Here is a 19,926-nt window from a genome sequence, read left to right on the forward strand (position 1 = left end):
AAAGCAAATAAACACCAAAAGCTCTTTTTTTATTGCAATCAAGTTGAAAAAAATTTTTTTAAGTTAGGGAGTATTTACACTTTTATGATTGAATTTTCCAACCAAGAACATAGAATGTATTACCATTTTTTAAGTCTTTTTTTCCATCTTACAGATGTGGAGTTTTGTTTCACTCACTTATATTTGATACAAATTTCTTGTAAATTTATGCCTTAATTTTTTTGCTGTTTATAGAGTCATTTGTTATTACTTTCTGGTTGTTTTTTTTGTATATATTAAGGTTATTGATTGTTTAATTTTATACACTGCAGCTTGACTAAATTATCTTGTTTGTCATTGTTTTTACATTACTTCTTTTGAATTTCCTAGGTAAATAATTATATCATCTGCAAATAGAAATAGTATTACCGCTTCCATTCCAGCTCCTAAGCCTTTAATTTTAAAATCTTACCTAATTGCATTTGTTAATATGTTCAATACAAGGCTAAATAGCAGTGGTAATAATCTTGTTCCTGATTTTATTGGGAATGACATTAAGTAAGAATCTGACTTTGCGTTCACACACACAAAAACACATCTTGAATAAGCTACCGTTTCAGCACTTTATTCTTCTAAAGGATAATGGCGCATAACATATGGAGAGTCAGCCTGTGTATAGTTATTCTTGAATGAATCTGGGTTTTTCAATGAGAGCCAAGGACTTGAGGGAAATATAAATGTCTAAGAGATAAATCTCCATTAATTCCTACTTTACTGAGTGTGAATTGACTATTTTCTAATCACACATGAGTGTTAGATTTTTGTAAAATAACTTTTCAGTATCTGTGAAATGACATAATTTTTCTTAGGCATGTTAATATGATGAATTGTACTATTTGAGTCCTTCATAATAAACTACCCTTGCATTCAGTCATAAAGTCTGATTGTTTGATGTGGTAGTGGATTTTCTTGGCTAGAATTTTATTCAAGGTATTACTATTTATATTCATTAGAGATATTGGTCAGCTGTGCTCTTTTTGTTAACTGTTTTAATTTACATAATGAAGGTTTTGTCATAATATACCAAAGAAGACCATCAAATAGTCCATTAAATCCATTAAAATCTATTAAGTCCAGTAAATCCTTAAATTCTAATGTGATTATAGTCTATAGCAAAATTTTCCTGGCGCTATGGAACACCAGGTCTAAAGCTCCAGGTCTACAATCAGTATTTTTTTATTTGTCCTTCTGTATCTTTGGTTATCAACTCGTATTTCTGAATGCAGAGCATCCTAAAGTACCTTGAATCAACATACAACATCCTTTCTCTCCCCATTGGTATGAGCCAAGGGCTTCCATTCCTAGTTAATAATTTCTAGCTGAACTTTCATATAACCTAAAGTTATGCTGCCCACAGCAAAGAACATTATATTTGAAGCTTCTCATTAATATGACTCCAGTATCTTCCCCTTTTTCCTGTACAAGACCTCTATATCCTGAGAATTACAATCTTATGCTGGTGGCATGAATTTTATCTTGTGGAGACATTCTGATCCATTATAAATACTTTGTTAATTTGTTTAAAACATAACTGAATACACTTTGGTAGCAACATTAGAGTAAGAAGAGAGGGCTCAAACGTGCAAAGAAAAGCAAAGCTCGTGATTTTAATATAGACCTCATGTGTATTTTAAACTATTTTCTAATTTACTTGTCCTGTTACATGTGTTTGATGAAAGTTAAACCAAATGTATACTTTTAATAAAACTCTGTATCAGTGCTTCCATGAAAACTGGATTTTTTTTTCTTGTCGGTCTCTTGCAGAGGACATAAGGATAAGATATTTGTGGTAAAGTGTAACCCACACCATGTTGACAAACTGGTTACAGTTGGGATGAAGCACATCAAATTCTGGCAGCAAGCAGGTACTGTTCTTTGGGTTTATCGTTTATGTGGTTGAAGAGCTTTAAAAAAAAACAAACAAACAAACAAAATCCAACTGAAAAAAAGGCCACCACCACTACCGAGCAATTTAAAATTAAAATGTGTCAGGAAGACATGCTATCCCATATTCACTCGGCTACTTGATGTCTAAGTTTTAAAACACTTTATATGTTGCTAAGCATGTTTATCGATAACTAGAAAGCTTTGGGAAATGTTCTACTGTGAAAATAATTATTTTCATAGTCATCTGTTCTGAAAGCAGTCATTGTGTTAGACTACTGAGCAGGAAATAAAATAATCACTTTGATTGGGTGGATAAATTTTTCACTACTTTGAAGGTTCTTTTATTTATCACTGAATTTAACACATGAATTAATCCCTGACACTATACACAGTAGGTGATCCGAATAAATTTTTATGCATCATAATGTTGATAAGGATGAGTAAGTAAGCATGTCAGAACATGCACGCACATTTTATTTTTCTCACTAATAAACCAGACCTGTTATTGGGATTGTGAATTCTTAGTATTGGCTTTGATACCAGGCTTAATCTTACACTGAACAAAACATAAACAACTCTTCCAGTGCTTTCTACTTTTAAAGAAGAGACAATGGCATCCAACATGTCTGGAGAACCAGCCTGTGCTTAGTTTTCTGGAATGGGTATGGGCTTCTCAATGCTAGTTGGGAAGTGCAGGGAAATGTGAACATTGCAAGGACAAATCTGAAGTATGTACCTTTTCCTACACAGTGATTCATTCTCTTACCCTAAAGGTCTTATGATAATAATTGAGGTAAGACATACGTAACATGTTTACATTTTACATTCCTGCCAGTGCTGTTTTCATTCTCCTTGGTCAGCATGCATGTAGACTTTCCTAGTTACCCCTGGCACTTAGTCACTCCTTCCTCTGTCTGGCACAGAACTGGCACTGAACCTTGGTTAGCCACGTGTCTTGTTGGACCGAGATGGCGTCCTCTCTCCAACCAGAACCTAAATCCATCGAATGAAGAAACTTCTTCTTCTCATCTTTATACCCCATCATCAACCACTGTATCTGCCGCAAAGGAGGGATTCAGTAAACATTGAATTAATGAATGTGTAAATGAGAAGCCCTCTTAAAATATTTTTATGACTCTTCTGCCATATTTATACATCTGTACATATGTATATATAATGTAGACACCCTGGGTTTTCATTGAAGACAGTCATTCCAAATGCTCATAGAAGGTGTCAGTTTTTCAAAAAATAATACATATTCTTGGTCCACTTCAGGTGGGGGCTTCACCTCTAAAAGAGGAATTTTTGGAAGTGTTGGAAAATTGGAAACAATGATGTGTGTTTCTTATGGGCGAATGGAAGATCTAGTGTTCTCAGGAGCAGCTACTGGAGATATTTTTATTTGGAAAGATATCCTCCTACTGAAGACAGTGAAAGCCCATGATGGGCCTGTGTTTGCTATGTATGCATTGGATAAGGTATGACATATTTTCATCATTAGCTTTCAAAAATTATAAATTAGTCTTTGGAAGGCCCACGTCAACAGGATGCTTGTTTCTAAAACCAGTCCTATCTGAATTGGGAAGTAGTTGTCATGAATGTAAATGAGTACAAATATTTTTAAAATTTCACTCATTTATAATTATTTCTTTACATGCAGTTTCTCTCCACTTTATTCACACTCCTTCTTTGTGGCTCTCACCTCTGAAAATCCCTTAAGAAGTGTTGGGATAATGTACACACCCAGTAGCAGATGAGTCCTGAGGAATATTTCAGCACTCTCTTCCCCCTTTGTACACAATAAGGAAAGACCTCAAAGTACCGACCGGTTCAATTATTATCCTGCTCAGCAATCTGACCAAAAGTCAAGTTGATAACCAGTTTGTTCCTGTGTGGACAGGTTCAGCTTTCACAAGAGTGTTGGAGTGAAAGCTTTTCACTGGCTGTATAAGGGTTTTCCAGAGAAACAGAACCAGTGGGACTACAGATTACACATACACGAAAACCAGATGTACTGTAAGGAGCTGGTCCATGCAGTTATGGAGACTAAGAAGTCCCACTCTGCCCTCGGCAAGCTATAGACCCTGGAAAGCTGGTGGTATGATTCACAGCAAGTCCAAAGGCCAGACAACGAGGGATGCCAGTAGTGTAAATCTGTCTGAGGGTGGGAAAAGATGATATGATTCAGCTCAATCAGTGAGACAAGAAAAACAGGGATGAATTCCCCCTCCTCTGCCTTTTTTATTTGGGCTCTCAAAGAATTATCCAATTCTCACCCACCTTGGGGAAGGCCATCTACTTTATTGAGTCCACCAATTCATCGCTTCTCGGCCTTTTGGCTAAGGCCAAGTGTGTTGAGTCCACCAATTCAAATACTGCTCTCATCTGGAAATACCCTCACAGATACATAGAGAAATAGTATTTGATCAGAGCACCCTCTGACCAATCAAGATGACACAAAATTAATCATCACATCTGCTATATCTCCACTTAAGTTCACCTTTGTCCTGATCTGTCCAGCTACCTTCCTGCCTTGCAGCGATTTTATTTGTTTGTTTTTAAGAAAGATCACACTGTCAGTACTGCTAAAATACTTTGTTCAACCCATTTGCCAGAAAAACCTGTTTTTCAATCACCGCCAGCTTGCTGGTGGTACCAGTTTATCTGTATTCTCTGACCTCCAAACAGTGGAGGCCAACAAACCTAAGCCAGTCCTCATTTTGCATTTACCTGTTCCCAGGAGGGAACTCCTGATCCAGGTACAGAAGTAGGTCCTCATTAGATGTGCAATTATAATGGTTGTTTTAGTGGTTAAGCTGTTGCTTATTGGCAAATTTGTTTTGTGTGAAAGTGCACATTGGATAAGATTAAGGTAGAATGCAAAATTTGTGCAGGTCTAGAAGTTCATGTGCAATAACTTGTTTGAACTCTTTTATTGCTTGGTAAGTTAACCTGAAACATCATGGAAAAGATGAGGATGACACAGCATAATAAACCGGATTTAAGTTTAATTTGGGAATTAAATCTTCCCTACAAACCTGTAATGAGAATACAGAATTTAAGGTAAAAAACTTTAAAATATTATTTCCACGTGAACTTCGCTGAAGTAAAGTAAACTAAGTCTCCAAGAAAACAATGAATTACTGAGTATTTTTCATCCGAAAAAAGGATTTTCCTAAGAGCAGTTTGGTATATGTATTTGCCGGAAAGGAAAACTAGTAAAGCCAAGAAATCATAAGCCTAGAAGACAATAAAAACCACTGTTCAGTAAAACAAACAAACAAACAAACAAACAAATACTGTTCAGTAAAACAATATGTTAGGCATTTTACTTTCCAGGTTTTATAAAAATTAACCTGGAAATTGATGTTCACTGAACAAAATAGGATAGTTTTGTTACATGAACTGCCTAAGTTACTCTTAGTAAATAATGGTGTTCTCTCCTGGAAGTAAGTGTTTAATTTTAAAGTATTTAATAATCATTTTTAATTGTAACATTAATTCCAGTTCATTCACTAGGAAGAGATGAGGTACCAGAAACTCTGCCAGGCTTTCAGGCTGGTCCTATTCCCCAGGTACCCACATTGAAATAGGGGGCTGGGCACAGAAACGGCCATCCATGACCCGGGGTGCCAAGTGCCAACCAAAGGTCTGAGGAAAATGTCAAGAATACACAGTGAGAACATGCTATCCACTGCAGAAGTAGGGGAGCGTGCTTCCAGCCAATATTATATTAATATTCTATGTTACTAGGTTTTTCAGTCTCCTATACTTAGGAAGAAAACACAGACAAAGCTGCTTTTCCCAAGGGGGACCCCTTTTGAGGCCAGGTGGGTAACTTGTCATTTTGATGTATATTTAATTCTTCCCATGTGTGTCTTTGCAGGGTTTTGTAACAGGTGGAAAGGACGGAATTGTGGAGCTCTGGGATGACATGTTTGAAAGATGCTTGAAGACTTATGCCATTAAAAGAGCAGCATTGTCAACCAGCTCAAAAGGTGCCACTCCCAAATACGTAATAGGAATCTTTCTTTTCATAGGAATGGAAAAGATGGTACCAACGTTCTTAGACGACCGTTACCAAATCACTTCTCCTTCTTCTGCATTTAGAGCTCCTAGCCCCTGGTAGAAATATCAAGGGGGATTGCCTAGTATCTGCTTTTGAACTACAAAGACAGAATGTATATAATAATCAGGCTTCTTGTTGTTGTTCTACTAAATATAATATTTGCAATATTAAGTACTGTATTTCCCCCCTCAGGCTTGCTTTTGGAAGATAACCCTTCAATTCGTGCCATTACTTTGGGACATGGGCATATCCTGGTGGGAACAAAAAATGGGGAGATCCTGGAAATTGACAAAAGTGGCCCAATGACACTGCTCGTTCAGGTACAGTTTACAGATTCTAAAGCACAGTTCCCATCAGAGCCGGGACTAGGGTGAGGCAAGGAGGCCACTTAGGGTTCAGTGTGTAAGTAGGTACTCAGTCTCAGGGTTATGCAACTGCTGTGTTAATTACCTCTTGCTGTATAATGAATTGCCACAAATTTAGCAACTTAAAACAATACATGTTTATTTGAAGGTTTTTGTGGGTCAGGAGTCCAAGTGTGGCTTAACTGGGTCCTCTGCTTAAAGTTTCACAAGGTTACAGTAAACGGCTGCAGTCTCATCAGAGGTCCACCTGAGGAAGGATCTGCCTCCAGGATCACTCATGTTGTTGGCAAAATTCACTTCCTTGTTGTAGGACTGAGGGCTCCATTTCTTAAAAAAAAAAAATTTAATGTTTATTTATTTTTGAGATAGAGTGCGAGTGGAGGAGGGCAGAGAGAGACACAGAATCCAAAGCAGGCTCCAGGCTCTGAGCTGTTAGCACAGAGCCCAAAGCAGGGCTCAAACTCATGAACCATGAGATCATGACATGAGCCGGGGTCAGACGCTTAACCAACTGAGCCATCCAGTGGCCCCAAGAGTGCTTCATTTCTTGTTGGCTGTTGGCCAAAGGCCACCTTCAGCTCCTAGAGGCTGCACACAACCTTGCCACAGGGGATTCCCCAACATGGCTGCTTGCTTCCTTGAGGCCACCAAAAGAAAGAGAAAAAAAAAATAGGCAATATGGTCTTATATGACATAATTATATCATCAAATACATGTAATCTTGAACATCCATATCCTTTGCCATATTTTATTGGCTGGCAAATAGCCACAGGTCATGTTACACTCAAAAGGAGGGCTTACGCAGGAGTGAAAACCAGGAGAATCATGAGGGTCACCTCGTGAATGTGTCCATTGCATTCTTTTCTCTGGTCACTGATTATTACTATCCCTACCACATGCAGAGTACATTCCTCTCCCCCAGTGTCCCCAAGAGTGTTATCCCATTACAGTATCTGTTCAAAGTCCGTAACCTCATTGTCTAAATCAAGTCCAGCTATGGACGAGGCTTTTTAGGTATATTTCTTCTCAATCTCTCAATCTAGAAAACTGTCAGAAAAAATTATTTTCTCGACTCACGCCAAATCTGCAAGTGTCTCCTTAGATTTTATGCCTCAGTCTAGTCTCAGTCTTGAGGCATGTAAATGTATGACCTACTTCTTACCCTCCCTCTCCCCTCAAGAATTATATGCAGGTAAAATCACATTAAAATAAACATCAACAGAGTCTTCAAAGATCAGTGAAGTGAAAAAAATCTCACTTGAGGGGGTGGGAGTGTGTGGAGATGACAGATAGTCCTGCCCAATTTGGTGACGGATGGACCTTATTTATGGGTGGAAGAGGCTCGTGGAAGAGGGTGGGGGTACATTCAGAAGGTGGAGTGAAAAAAAATACGCACTGATTATATAAGTTTCAGGACTTCTGTGGGTCCAGTGGAGGAGCTCCATCTCTGTCTCCTACAAGCTTGCTATGTTAGAGATGAACCCCAAAATCCCACTGAGAGTGGCCCTCTGATTTGCTGCACCTTGGAGACAGGTGTGCACACATAACCATGGTTTAGAACACTGTGAGGTTTTAAAAATGCATGTACCCAAGCCCCACTCAGTATGTCCCGAATAAGAATGTGTTTAAAAAAGAATTCCGTGTTAAAAACAAACCTCCAAAGCTCTGTCGCTGATTGTGCCTCGGAGACAGGATTGAGAATGTGCTGGAGGTACATCCAGGAGGTGTCACTTCTCTGTTCTCCAGCTGATCTTGATTTTGTTTCCTTCCTGATGAATCTCTTTTTCTTTCTGGCCATGACCTCTTATTGAATTTTATTGAAAAGTGACTATTTCTTTCTAATGCCCGAGTGTTTGAACTTTAATTTGTTTGCACACATGCTATATTGCTAAATATTTGTTCACATCCTTACTATATTATGACTTAAACAATACTGTAAGATTTAAATTCTGTTTTCTAATTTAAAAAATATTACAGTTGAGCTTAATTTCATTTAAATATCTTTTAAACTTGAAAATAAAAGCTTTTAGCCTTTCATTCTCTATAATTCTGTTCTTTCCCCTATTTGTTTCTGTTGCTCTAATAATAAAAGCAGCCACGAGTACCACTTACTGAGTGCCTACTATGTGTCAGGCAATACTGTTGCACAGAATTTATTTCTCCACAACAGATTTGCTCAGTTGAAATTGTTTAAAGGATGAGGGGCCCACTGCCCAGTAAATTGTCCACATCCATGTGCTAAGAACTATAGAGCTGGATTTCAAACCAAGGTTTGTCAGATACCAGAGCCTTTCCTTTTGCACTACACTGGGCTGTTCTCCAAATGTCTCAGCATGGAGACTGCCAGAGAGCCATGCAGAAGGCGTGGCCCCCTGATCCATGGGCAGGCAGTAATGCTGGTGGAACCTTCAGAAAAAATGTTGGTTACCACCATCTTGTCTCCTTACGCTTGTACCATTCTTTTCCTTTTCTGTCAGCATCTCTCTTTCCTCTTCTTGTCCATCACTCCTTCGCCATTTCCTCCTAAGCAGAACTAAGTAGTTCAATTCAATCAGTGTTTGTTGGGCTCCTGCTGAGATCAGCCTTGTGCTACATGCTGTACACAGTGGAATAGGGCTTCCTATCCTCTTGGGTCTCACAGGCCTGCTCTGAGAGAGGTTGGACACTGAGGGAAAGTTAAGGAACAGGAAGCATGATTAAGACCATCAACTACCCTGCTGTGGGAAGATGTCAGAACCACTTTGCCAGTTTCAATAACATGGCAACTCAATGTCACTTGAAATAGATTCCTTATTTTTTTTAAGAGAAGGCAGTCTGGGTTGGGGGAGAGAAGTGATAGGAGATGAGTTCTGAAAACTCCCATTGTGTATTCTTTGAATATAATCGACTCTGAATTATGCACCTATTTACTACCAGCTTTATGGGTGATCAGTAGGAAGGTAAGATTCCAAGCTCATTCCTCTGCCACTTGAGATACTTCCAGCCTGTCTTGCTCACTGTCCATTCCTATGTTACACAGAAATTTAGTCCTGTCACGTTAGGGAAATATGATGTCTAAGTAAATATATGAGACAGTTGTTGAAAAGGATCTCAGAGGTGTGTCCTGTCCTCAAGCCAAATGTAAAAGGAACTTGGTCTGTGAAATGGCTCCAAGCAGATCCATTCTGGGGGAACACTGGGGTTGACACCTGACCTGTCCTCTGACCATGACCTTTGTGGTAGGAGGCTTCAGATGGGAAGACAACTAGAAAACTAATGAGGTGCTCCAGATGCAATATATTCACTCTTTGGCCCTTGTCAGCTAGTTGAATGTCAGCTCTATTTGGAACTTTGTATCTTCTGCCAAATTACTCTTTTGCTCAAACAATTTCCCTGTTAAACCAGAATCATCCAGTTTCTCTCTGGAAAGCCACCTGTTCCCTGAAGCATTCCAAGTACAAACACCTTTCACTTGCCTGTATGGTCTTCCTTTTTGCTTTACTAAGCAAAGCCTTTTTATAATTAGCCACTAAAAGCAGAAATTCAGTGAACAGTCTGGTCTCTTTTATTGTTCTGTGCACTAATCTGTTCTCTACACTGCTTTATCAAGTAATAAATTGTAGGAATCAGAGTCATTTTCTTCCTAATTGTTCATTTTTAAAATCATTTTATCTCAATATTTCTAATCCAGTTAGGTGTGTTTGTGATATGATATAGGTATATGGAATTGGTCCAATGTCAATTAAGCACCTTTCAGTTTTCTGATATACACTGGGTAGAATAATTTCTGAACCAACACTGAACTTGAGTTATTCCCAGGACGCTTGATTTGAAAACTGAGCTCTCTTTACTTTTGTTTTGCCAAATATTATACATTCACAGGACTAAAATGGAATTAAATGAACAAGAATATTGCTCTGATAGAGATAGGTGGTACCTATATCTTTTAGAAAATGAGTTTATCGAAAAAGGTGTTTTATGTCATGATCAAGCTGTTTTCCAAGTATATTTGTATCTATATATACTGGGTTAACTCAATATCAAGCAAGAGGATAAAATGATGGCATTTCCTTATTCATCCAGAGGTTTCTAAAAGGAAAGATGTTTGGCCTCATATGAACAAAGCTTATGAGCAATGAGTCCATGTTTTGCTTTACAGTGAATGCTTCAGCATCATGTAGGACCAGCTTTAGACTCAAGTTCAGATGAAAAAAAAAAAATTAGTGCCTTCATCTTGGCTCAAGGAAGCTCAAACTGTGAGCTGTTTAAGATCCTCTTCGGCTGGGTATGCAGCGCAGTGCCACCAAAGGGCTAGCCAGGAAGCGTGAGCCACGTTTGTCTTGCCCTGTTTCCTCTCCCACAGGGGCACATGGAAGGAGAAGTGTGGGGGCTGGCAGCTCACCCTCTCCTGCCCATCTGTGCAACCGTGAGCGACGATAAAACTCTCCGGATATGGGAATTATCCTCCCAGCACCGCATGCTGGCAGTGCGCAAGCTCAAAAAAGGTACATGCAATCACCTTACACATCTGTAAAAGTATTTACAAACAACAGAATGTGGTGTGTTCGTTCATTCGCTCAAGTAATATTTCCTGAGTGTGCCTGTCACATGCCCCCAGATCTGCAAGGGAATGGGAATTCAGTGTTCTTCGCTACAGACGTAAATTCCAGAAGGATGGCCTCATCTACTATTTCCTTCATTTCCCTTGCATTGCACAGACGTTTGCCACCTGGGGGCAATATGTCCTTCTTCTTCTCATGGAGAGCTATGGGAATCTGTTGAAACACATCAGATTTCCAGAATGCTGTTTATCTTTATGTCTAACAGACTCTAACAACTGATTTTGTTACTGAAAAACAAAAGTCAGTTTTATTAAAAAAAAATAGTTAATATCAAAAAAATGAGTAAACCTGTATTTAACCCCTATGTGCACCAGAACAGAGAGGTATACCAGGAAGTACAAGTTAGTGAGTAGCTGCTATGTGTCAGGTACTGGGGATCCCACAGTGAGTGGTCCCATCTCTAGTGTCAGAGGTGGACAAGAGTTGAACAGAGCCCAGCAATAGACGGTCCATTCAAATACAGCAATCGGAGGAGAGTCTCAAAAGGAGACCATTTGTTAGAGGAGTGGGCAGAGTGGTGAGAAGTGACCAGGGATAGTGCAACACCAGTAACAGCCTGGTGCCTTTACCAGCCCTGGGCCTGAGGAGCAAGAGGAGAGAGAGAGCAGTGCCGGAACTTTGAAAGTTAGAGCTGTATGAGATGATGGGGCTGGCAGGAACTAGGACCATCCGTCAGCCTGGGGACGCAGCCAGCATGCAGTGGGCCCACAGGAAGGCTGCTGGGGGGGCACATACCCCAGACTCTCTGTTCTCCCTTCTTTCCTCGTTCCCTCCCACGAGCCTCCTGTCCATGCTCCCCCTTGGCCAAAGGCAATCAAAGCCAGAAGGCAAAGGAACCTGTCGATGCCATCTACATAGGCCTGCAGAAGACACAGAGTGGGGTGGAGAGTGCTGTGGAGAGACTGGTGAGACTCAGAGGAAGGCATGCTGCCAGGGACAACTTCATCAAGGAGGAAACATGAGAGCTGAGGCTCAGAGGATTTGTAAAAGTTCTCAGGAAAGGATGCGATTGGGGTCTGGCCCTAAAATACTTGTACCTGGTAGCTTTACAAGTGAGAGAGATGTGGAGAATGTACTCTAGGGGGATAAAATGAGAGAAGATGTCAAGACGATAGTAACAATGGTGGCTAATATTGTTGGGCCAGTGACTACTAACAATTTGCATTTGGTCTTGCAATGCTAGTAGGTGACGGAACTGAATTCAAACCCAGGCAGCATGGCTTCAGAGAGCACACCTGTGGCTACTGCTTGAGGCTGTTTTTCTCTGCCATACTATAGCCTGTCTTTACAGTGGACTTGTGGACCCTTAGTAAGTGGTGGAGCCGGGATTCAGACCCATGTCTGAGTCCAAAGCCTGTGCTGTTAAACCACTACCTGATTGAATCATTTGACCACTAATTTATACTGGGAAAATGATACACCAAGACCTCCTTGTGAGTGACTTCAATGTCAGACAGTGGGCTTTATTCACTAGGTTAAGTCTTAGTTCAAAAGAACATCTACTAATGTATCTTAGATGGGCTGACCTTTCCACCCAGTTTAGAAAGCTTGTCCCTGTGTAATTATTAATAGCTTTTCCTTTCACTCTCAGAAGTGTCATGGTTTGTTCACTAAAATATATGGCTAACCTAATCTTGATGACTCTCCTCAAGGACAGGTTTGTCTTTTGTCCTCTTGGCCCTAGCACCGTGCATGACTCATAGCAGTACATAAATAACTTATTACTGAGTGAATGAATGAAGATACAATTTAGATAAGTCAATTTGAAGTTACTGGTATAACATGGCTTTCAGCATACCATGAACAGTGATGGAGGGGAGTGTGTGGAAGCTGACTTTGGAATGCCTTAGCACAATGCTGTGTGACTTTTCCATGCCCGGAGCTCTGCTTACCAAAGCCTTGACAGTAAGGTGGGGGGGGGGGTGCTATTCTTAAACAGATATCCTATTAAATACCACTCCCCCAACAGAGTCCATACTCATTCAGAAATATCTCCCTATGACCCTGCAGAGAGCAGTATAAAACATTGCTCATGGAGCCCTGTCAGCCCATACTGTTTAGTTTTGTAGACACCTCTTGAGAGAGTGTTACCCAGTACAAAGAGGCAAGATAAAATCTTTCACCTGTAGAATCACACATTATCATCCGTGGATCAGACTTGGAGTGACTACAAGATCCACAAGGTCTCTGAAGCAAGTTTTGGGTGTAGGTCATGATAACCAAAAAACAGTTTCTAGAAATTGAATTCCAGAATTCCCATTTGTAAGTATCATCTCTTTTCTTGGGAACAAAGATACTGGTTTTCTTAATCTTTCGCTCCTTTCATCCGTTGACTCCATGTGTCTTTTGAAAATCCCAGTATTCAAGTAGTAAGAAATGAATGGATAAACCTCAAAGTGAAAATGTTTTGTTTTGTTTTTTAGCATTCTGATCTTCGTCCTTGGGTTTGAAGGGAAGATATGTTTTTTAAATTGTTTTTAATGTTTATTTTTGAGAGACAGAGACAGACCCTGAGTGGGGAGGGGCAGAGAGAGGGAGACACAGAATCCGAAGCAGGCTCCTGGCTCTGAGCTGTCAGCACAGAGCCTGACGCGGGGCTCGAACCCACGAACAGCGAGATAATGACCTGAGCTGAAGTCGGACGCTCAATGGACCGACCCACCCAGACACCCCAGGAAGATATATTTTAAATGACCAAGTTTTAGTTTTCCTCACAAGTAGTGTTAAAGGCACAGTAACATGTCTATGCATAATGCACATAGGCACATTTCTCCATCTCTTCATTGAATATGTTTGATAGTAGAATCCTGGTTAATAACTGTTCTTTGTGGATTCTTTTGTAGGTGGAAGATGCTGTGCCTTCTCACCTGATGGGAAAGCCTTAGCAGTTGGCTTGAATGATGGGAGTTTCCTGGTCGTAAATGCTGACACTGTTGAAGACATGGTCTCCTTCCATCACAGAAAAGAAATGATCTCTGATATTAAATTTTCAAAAGGTAAAGATTAAAGCAGAAACTTTCTAGAATGTGTTTGGGGCAAAAATTTATGAGAGTGGACTCTTTAAATACTTCCTTGACCTTTTCCCCATTTGAAATAAGTTCCTGGAAGTAAATTCTTGTCTAAAATGTTTGGGTGTTAATTGCATGTTTTTCTTTACAGATACAGGAAAATACCTTGCCGTGGCATCCCATGATAACTTTGTGGATATTTACAACGTACTGACAAGCAAACGGGTGGGCATCTGTAAAGGTGCTTCTAGTTATATTACCCATATTGACTGGGACTCTAGAGGTAAAGTATGTTGTGGCTTTCACGACAAAATTTTTGTTTCAAAAAAGTCAATATCCATTCATACATGTTTCCAGAGAGAAGAACAGTGGAGCTTTAGAGAAAGACAGAGTGGAGAACCCACAGCAAATATAAGCAACTGTAATTTTACAACGCAGGGGCACCTGCTGTTAACATTTTGTGTAGTTTTTCTGTCTTATTACCACCACCACTACTCCTACTATTATGATTGTTAATTCAAGCCATTGAGTTTTAAGACCATTGAAGATACACGATGCCTTCTGTTACCCTGGCAGGCCACCACTTCACCTTTGGGTTTGGCGTTCCTTGTCCTTGCCTTGTATCTCCTCCTTACTGTTTTCCTTTTTCTACCAATGCTTCACCTCCCCGAGAACTGCCCAAGAAGTCTCTAGCAATTTTCGTCTTCTGACAGAGGTAGAACTCTGCACGCAGCTCACCTGAAGTTACCCTGCTCTCCAAAACTCCCAGCCGACCCCCTACCTCCTGCAAGTCATGCCCACAGATGCCATGGGAATTTGCCTGTTTATTTAACAAATCTAGTTTCTACATGTGCAAAGTCTTAAGGCAGGAAATGTGGATGATTCAGAAGTGAGACACAGTTCCTGTAGTAGTCCACAAGAGTTTATAATTTAGTGGGGGAGACATACTTGTGCTTGAAAAATATAGACGCCCAAATGTTAAGGCATGGGGACAAGAACTGGAGAGTCACAGGGAGGTGTTATGCAGGGCCTCTGAGTGGGCCATGTCAGCATTCAGCACCCAAGATGGAGCATCATTGCCCCAGGGGGGGTCACTTTTAAATCTCATCCCAGGGACTTAGCTGTTGTTAGAGTTTGGAGTAGGCATTTAGGAATGGGCAGGGTCCCAGTTTTGAAAGGAGTTTTAGTTGACCATGGTAGAAAGCACCAAGCCCAGTGGTGTCTCTAAGGGAGGAGCTCACAACAGGGGAATCCATGGAGCCTCACAGAAGCAGTGTCCTTTAAGGTAGATCTTGAAAGATGACCAGAAGTTCACCAGATGGTGAAGCATTCCAGGCTCAGAAGGAACATGACATGTCAAGATGAGGAGGTGGGAGAAACAGGGGAAATTAAGAAATAATAATATTGAGTGACTAAGGGCGAGAAGAGAGATGAATGTGGAGGGAAAGACCAGGACAGGATGCAAAGGAACCTTTACCTCCTACTAGGAAGCTGAGCACTGAACTTTATCCTGGAGGTAATTAAGTAATTCTAAAAGATTTAGAGGTGGGGCAGGAGGGGGGTGTTCTCTGCCATCTTTGGAAGGATGAATAAGCCTGGAGTGGAAAAGCAACTAAAATCAGCCAGGAGAAAGAGGTGCTGAGATCTTCCACCAAATAGAGATTATTTCAGAGTTGCCAGAATATTTTATTTCAAGTATTTTTTTTGAAGTACTGGCCATAGACTGATCCTTCTGCCAAGCAGGTATTCATGTGTAACTGTACTTGATGCATTGGAATTTGGACTTTATTTGAGCCTTACAACTTTCAGGCACTTTATATAGTGCAATAGATGGAAGAAAGCATGCTCTTTACTGCGAGAGGTGCAAGTCCCAACAAGGGCAAAAGGGAGATCAGATAAGTCTCTCTCACTTTCATGTCGGAGCCCTCCCTGCCAGACACAGCGCCGAGGGCTTAGGCTGGCATTTGTGATCAGAGGTGACACTGGTGGCCTGACAGTCCTCTAGGAACCATTGAGGCCAAACAGATAGAGGGAGACAGCTGCTTCTCAGCCACACTTCTTGGACGTTCTCTGCTTCATTGTTAAAAAAAAAAAAAAAAAAAAAAAAAGACAGTGATTTCCCCTGTAAATTCTCTTGCTAATGTCCCGATTTATGTCATGTTGGGAGGAGAATTTAGAACAGGCAGGGGCAGCCTTATGCATCTGTAGAATAGAGTACGGTGTGTTTTGTTGGGAATCCAACACCCACAAAATACATAGCACAATATGTGAAATCCCACCATGACAGTGGTCACTGGAGGCTACACTTGGTTCTTATTTACATGTTACATATTATTTATAAGAGAAAATGGGACATAGGAAGAATCAATTTCAATGGGGAAGACTCTTTTACATTTGTTTTAATTTTGGTAAAATACACATAAAGTTTACCATCCTAACCATTTTTAAATGTACGGTTCAGTGGCATTAACTGCATTCATACTGTTGTGCAACCTTCACCACTGTCCATTTCTATAAACCGAACCTCTATACCCATCAGACAAGAACTCCCCTTTTCCCCTTCTCCCGGACCCTGCTAACCACCATTCTACTTTATGTCGCTATGAATTTGACTCCTCGAGGTATTTCATGTAAGTGGAATCATATGGTATTTGTCTTTTTGTAACTGATTTATTTCACCTAACATGATGTCCTCAAGATTAATCCATATTATAGCATGTGTCAGAATTTCCTTCCTTTTTAAAATTTTTAAAATTTATTTATTTATTCTGAGAGAGACAGAGACAGTGCAAGTAGGCAAGGGGCAGAGTGAGAGGGAGATAGAGAACCCCAAGCGGGTTCCTCTGCTGCCAGCACAGAGCCTAACGCAGGGCTCGAACTCACAAAAACGCAAGATCATGACCTGAGCGGAAACCAAGAGTCAGACTCTTAACTGACTGAGCCACCCTGGCACCCCCTCCCCTTTTTTAGTATTAAAAAAAAAAAAATTCTTGTTTATTTTCCGTCCTTTTTAAAGCTGAATAATACTCCAAAGTGTGTATATGCCACATTTTGTTTATCTACAGACAGATACGTGTGTTGTTTCCACCTTTTAGCTATTGTGCATAATGCTGCCATGAACGTGAGTGTACTAGACCCTGCTTTTAATTCTTTTGGGGCATCTACCCAGAAGGGGAATTGCTGAATCAAATGGTAATTCTATTTTTAACTTCTTGAGGAGCCACCATACTATTTTGCACAGCTGTTGTGTCACTTGACATTCCTACCAACAGGGCACAAGTGTTCCAGTTTCTCTACGTCCTCACCAACACCTGCCATTTTCTGGTTTGGGAGGAGGTCTTTTTTATAATAGCCATCCTTATAGGTATGAAATGGTATCTTATTTTGGTTTTTATTTGCATTTGGGGATTTTTTTTTTAACCTGCAAATGTGTAGGTCCTGTGTTGGATGTTAGGGCTATAAAGAGGAGTAAGTCCTAGGTGGAAAGAACAGGATCTTGGCCAGGATCAGTGGGTTGCAATCATGGAGGCGATAGTCTTTATATATAAAGGCCCCCAATGTAGAGCCATCACTTTGCAGGCAGAGGAGCAAACCTCACTATTTCCACAATTTTGCCCTAAGCCAGCTTCTGTGGTCCAACCAGAGCTCAGGGTGATAGAAAAGGCACTGGGAGTAAGGAGGCCGAGGTCTTTGAAAACCTACCTCATCTCCTGTCCTATGTGGCCCCTTTGGTCAGGTGAGAGCATCAGACCAAATGTGTTCTATGGACGGAGAGGAAAATAGAATACTTTTGATTTTCAGGGAGGAGTTATATTACCTGGAGAATCAAAGCAAGTATGCCCATGGACCTTCCCTGGTTTAACTCCAATTTGATTGCCATGAGGCATGTGTCATGTTGGTATTGTGCTCCTGATATCCCAGTTCCCAAAGTGGCTGACCTCAGGAATGTGCCATACTGCCTCAAGACCAGCCTAGTTTTTCACAGCAGGGCCTTGAGGGTCCGGTAAGGGCAGAGAGCAGAATTTAGGAGCAGGGTTCTATTTCATGCCTTTGATCTTGTCAAAAATAGTGAACACATTTGCTAGAGCCAGCTGGCTCATCAGGGGTGGGGGGTGGCACAGCCTTTCGTGTCCATGGCAACCATGGGTCCTAAGGAACCAAAAAGCCCATCAGCCTTTTGCAGGAATGTCAGCTGCCCCTGAATGAAAGCTGCTGAGAAGGGGGAAAATGTGGAGAGAGAGAAAATTTGGAAGAATATTTCCTAGTTGATATTAGTTCATTGCTAGAAATATCAGGACTATAAGTCCAGTCAACAGTTTGGGCCATAATAGAACTCTCATTCCCATTTTCATTGCAAATGATCTGATGTATTTGGTACATTTAGTATGAATTTTGGAATTGTTCTAACTTAAAAATTATATAACAACTAGAATGATGGGTGTGAATCATTTCGTGGATTATATAGCTCTATCCACCTTCAGGGTGTGTGGTTTCCTATACCTGCTTAGTAGTGAGGACATCTGGCTCTTCTGATTCTCTTCCACCTTGTGAGTAGACATTTCTAGTGAATAAAAATGTGACACTTCTGGAAGAATAGAGTTATTGTTACTAAGTGGCAATTATACATGGATTATACAGATTTTTTGCTCTTTGCTTCTGTTCTCAGAATATTTCAGTGCCTTTATGACAGAGCAGAGGCAGCAGAAAAAAAAGAGTGGTGACCTAAATATTTTCTGTGTGCTTGAAAAAAAAAAGTAGTAACTGCAGTAAAGAATATGGTAGGGGGTTGGGGTTGGGGGTGGGAATCATACCCATAATTCCTCTTTCCTAATATAAGAATAGCTGCAGTTTTAAAAATTTCTTCACATCCTTGGTTGCAAGGAACTCAAACCCACTCAGCTTAAATTTTCTAAATAATAGTAAAGAATGAGGTTATTTGGAAGATATAGGGATAGCTCATAGAATCTAAGAGCAGGAAGCAACATCTCCTGAGGAACTGGCTTTAGGAATGAACCAGAAAAGCAAGCAGGCACTTCCCTCCTCTCTCTTCTCCTGCTGTAAGGCAGCTCATTTCAGAGTCTCCTGCTCTCCTGGGTCTGGTGTCTGTTTTCGGCCCCTGTCTCTGCAGGACAACTTTCCTTCATTCATTTGCACGTGGTCTGTTCTGTTGCCCCCCAAAGTCACCCTAAGTTCCAAAGTCCATCTTATCCCAGCTAGGCACCCACTGATTGAGTTTCCCAGATCCTAAGTTTCCAGGAAAGAGAATTTGAGTGCCCACTCCCATCTGCAGCCTGACTGGGTCAGGCTCTGGGAACGTCTGGGGCAGCGTCTTCTACCAGAGGACAAACACAACCACAGGGGTCCAGGCAAGGTGGGAAGGAAATTCTCAGGGGTGGGACATGAGCCAGGTTGGTACCCCACAGGTGTCTGTGGTGCTACACAGCATTCTGGTGCCTGTGTCTTGTGTTTAGATCCTCTAATAATCTTGCAGTCTTAAAGTATTTCACTTTACTATTATGATAATTTTGGAGTTTTCTTTAAAATACTAAAAAATACTTTCTGGGTCTATTAGTTCATTGGAGAAATATTATTCATTTTCTTACAATACTAAATAGCCAAAGCTAATTTAACTACCTAGTTTGTTTGTATATGTTCAACCATAAATTCTGGGAAATGTGCCCATTTCAAAAGAAACTTTTTCAAATTCACTTGCTCCTCACAGTCGAGGCCCCTCATCACCATATTATAACCCAGCAAATTAGAAACAATTAAGGTTTTCAGTTACAAAATTAGAGAGCCTTATTTTTAATTATTCACTGAGAAATAGACCTGTGACTTCTGAAGGTTAGCCAAACTAGATTTCAGACCCAGGTGGCACCCACTTAAACGTTAAAGACCATGACGAGTTACTTTGATATTACTTTTGCAAGAAAGACATTTCAAGACTACTAGATGTA

At 40.5% G+C, this 19,926-nt stretch overlaps 1 protein-coding gene across 4 annotated transcripts in view; it reads left to right on the top strand.

Annotated features, from left to right (window-relative positions):
* EML6 (EMAP like 6) overlaps positions 1-19,926 on the top strand; it is a 271,991-nt gene that overhangs the window by 192,301 nt on the left and 59,764 nt on the right. For all 4 annotated transcript variants that reach the window (XM_047068057.1, XM_047068059.1, XM_047068056.1 and 1 more), the window contains exons 17-23: positions 1,804-1,904; positions 3,202-3,404; positions 5,813-5,924; positions 6,188-6,315; positions 10,703-10,844; positions 13,805-13,957; positions 14,121-14,252. In XM_047068057.1, the coding sequence (XP_046924013.1) occupies positions 1,804-1,904; positions 3,202-3,404; positions 5,813-5,924; positions 6,188-6,315; positions 10,703-10,844; positions 13,805-13,957; positions 14,121-14,252 (971 nt within the window). The remainder of the gene's footprint in view (positions 1-1,803; positions 1,905-3,201; positions 3,405-5,812; positions 5,925-6,187; positions 6,316-10,702; positions 10,845-13,804; positions 13,958-14,120; positions 14,253-19,926) is intronic.

The sequence above is a fragment of the Lynx rufus genome, unplaced genomic scaffold (assembly GCF_022079265.1).
Source record: "Lynx rufus isolate CCGP_SWC_20201006 ecotype Redwood Valley unplaced genomic scaffold, mLynRuf1.p SCAF_8, whole genome shotgun sequence".
NCBI classification, from domain to species: Eukaryota; Metazoa; Chordata; class Mammalia; order Carnivora; family Felidae; genus Lynx; species Lynx rufus.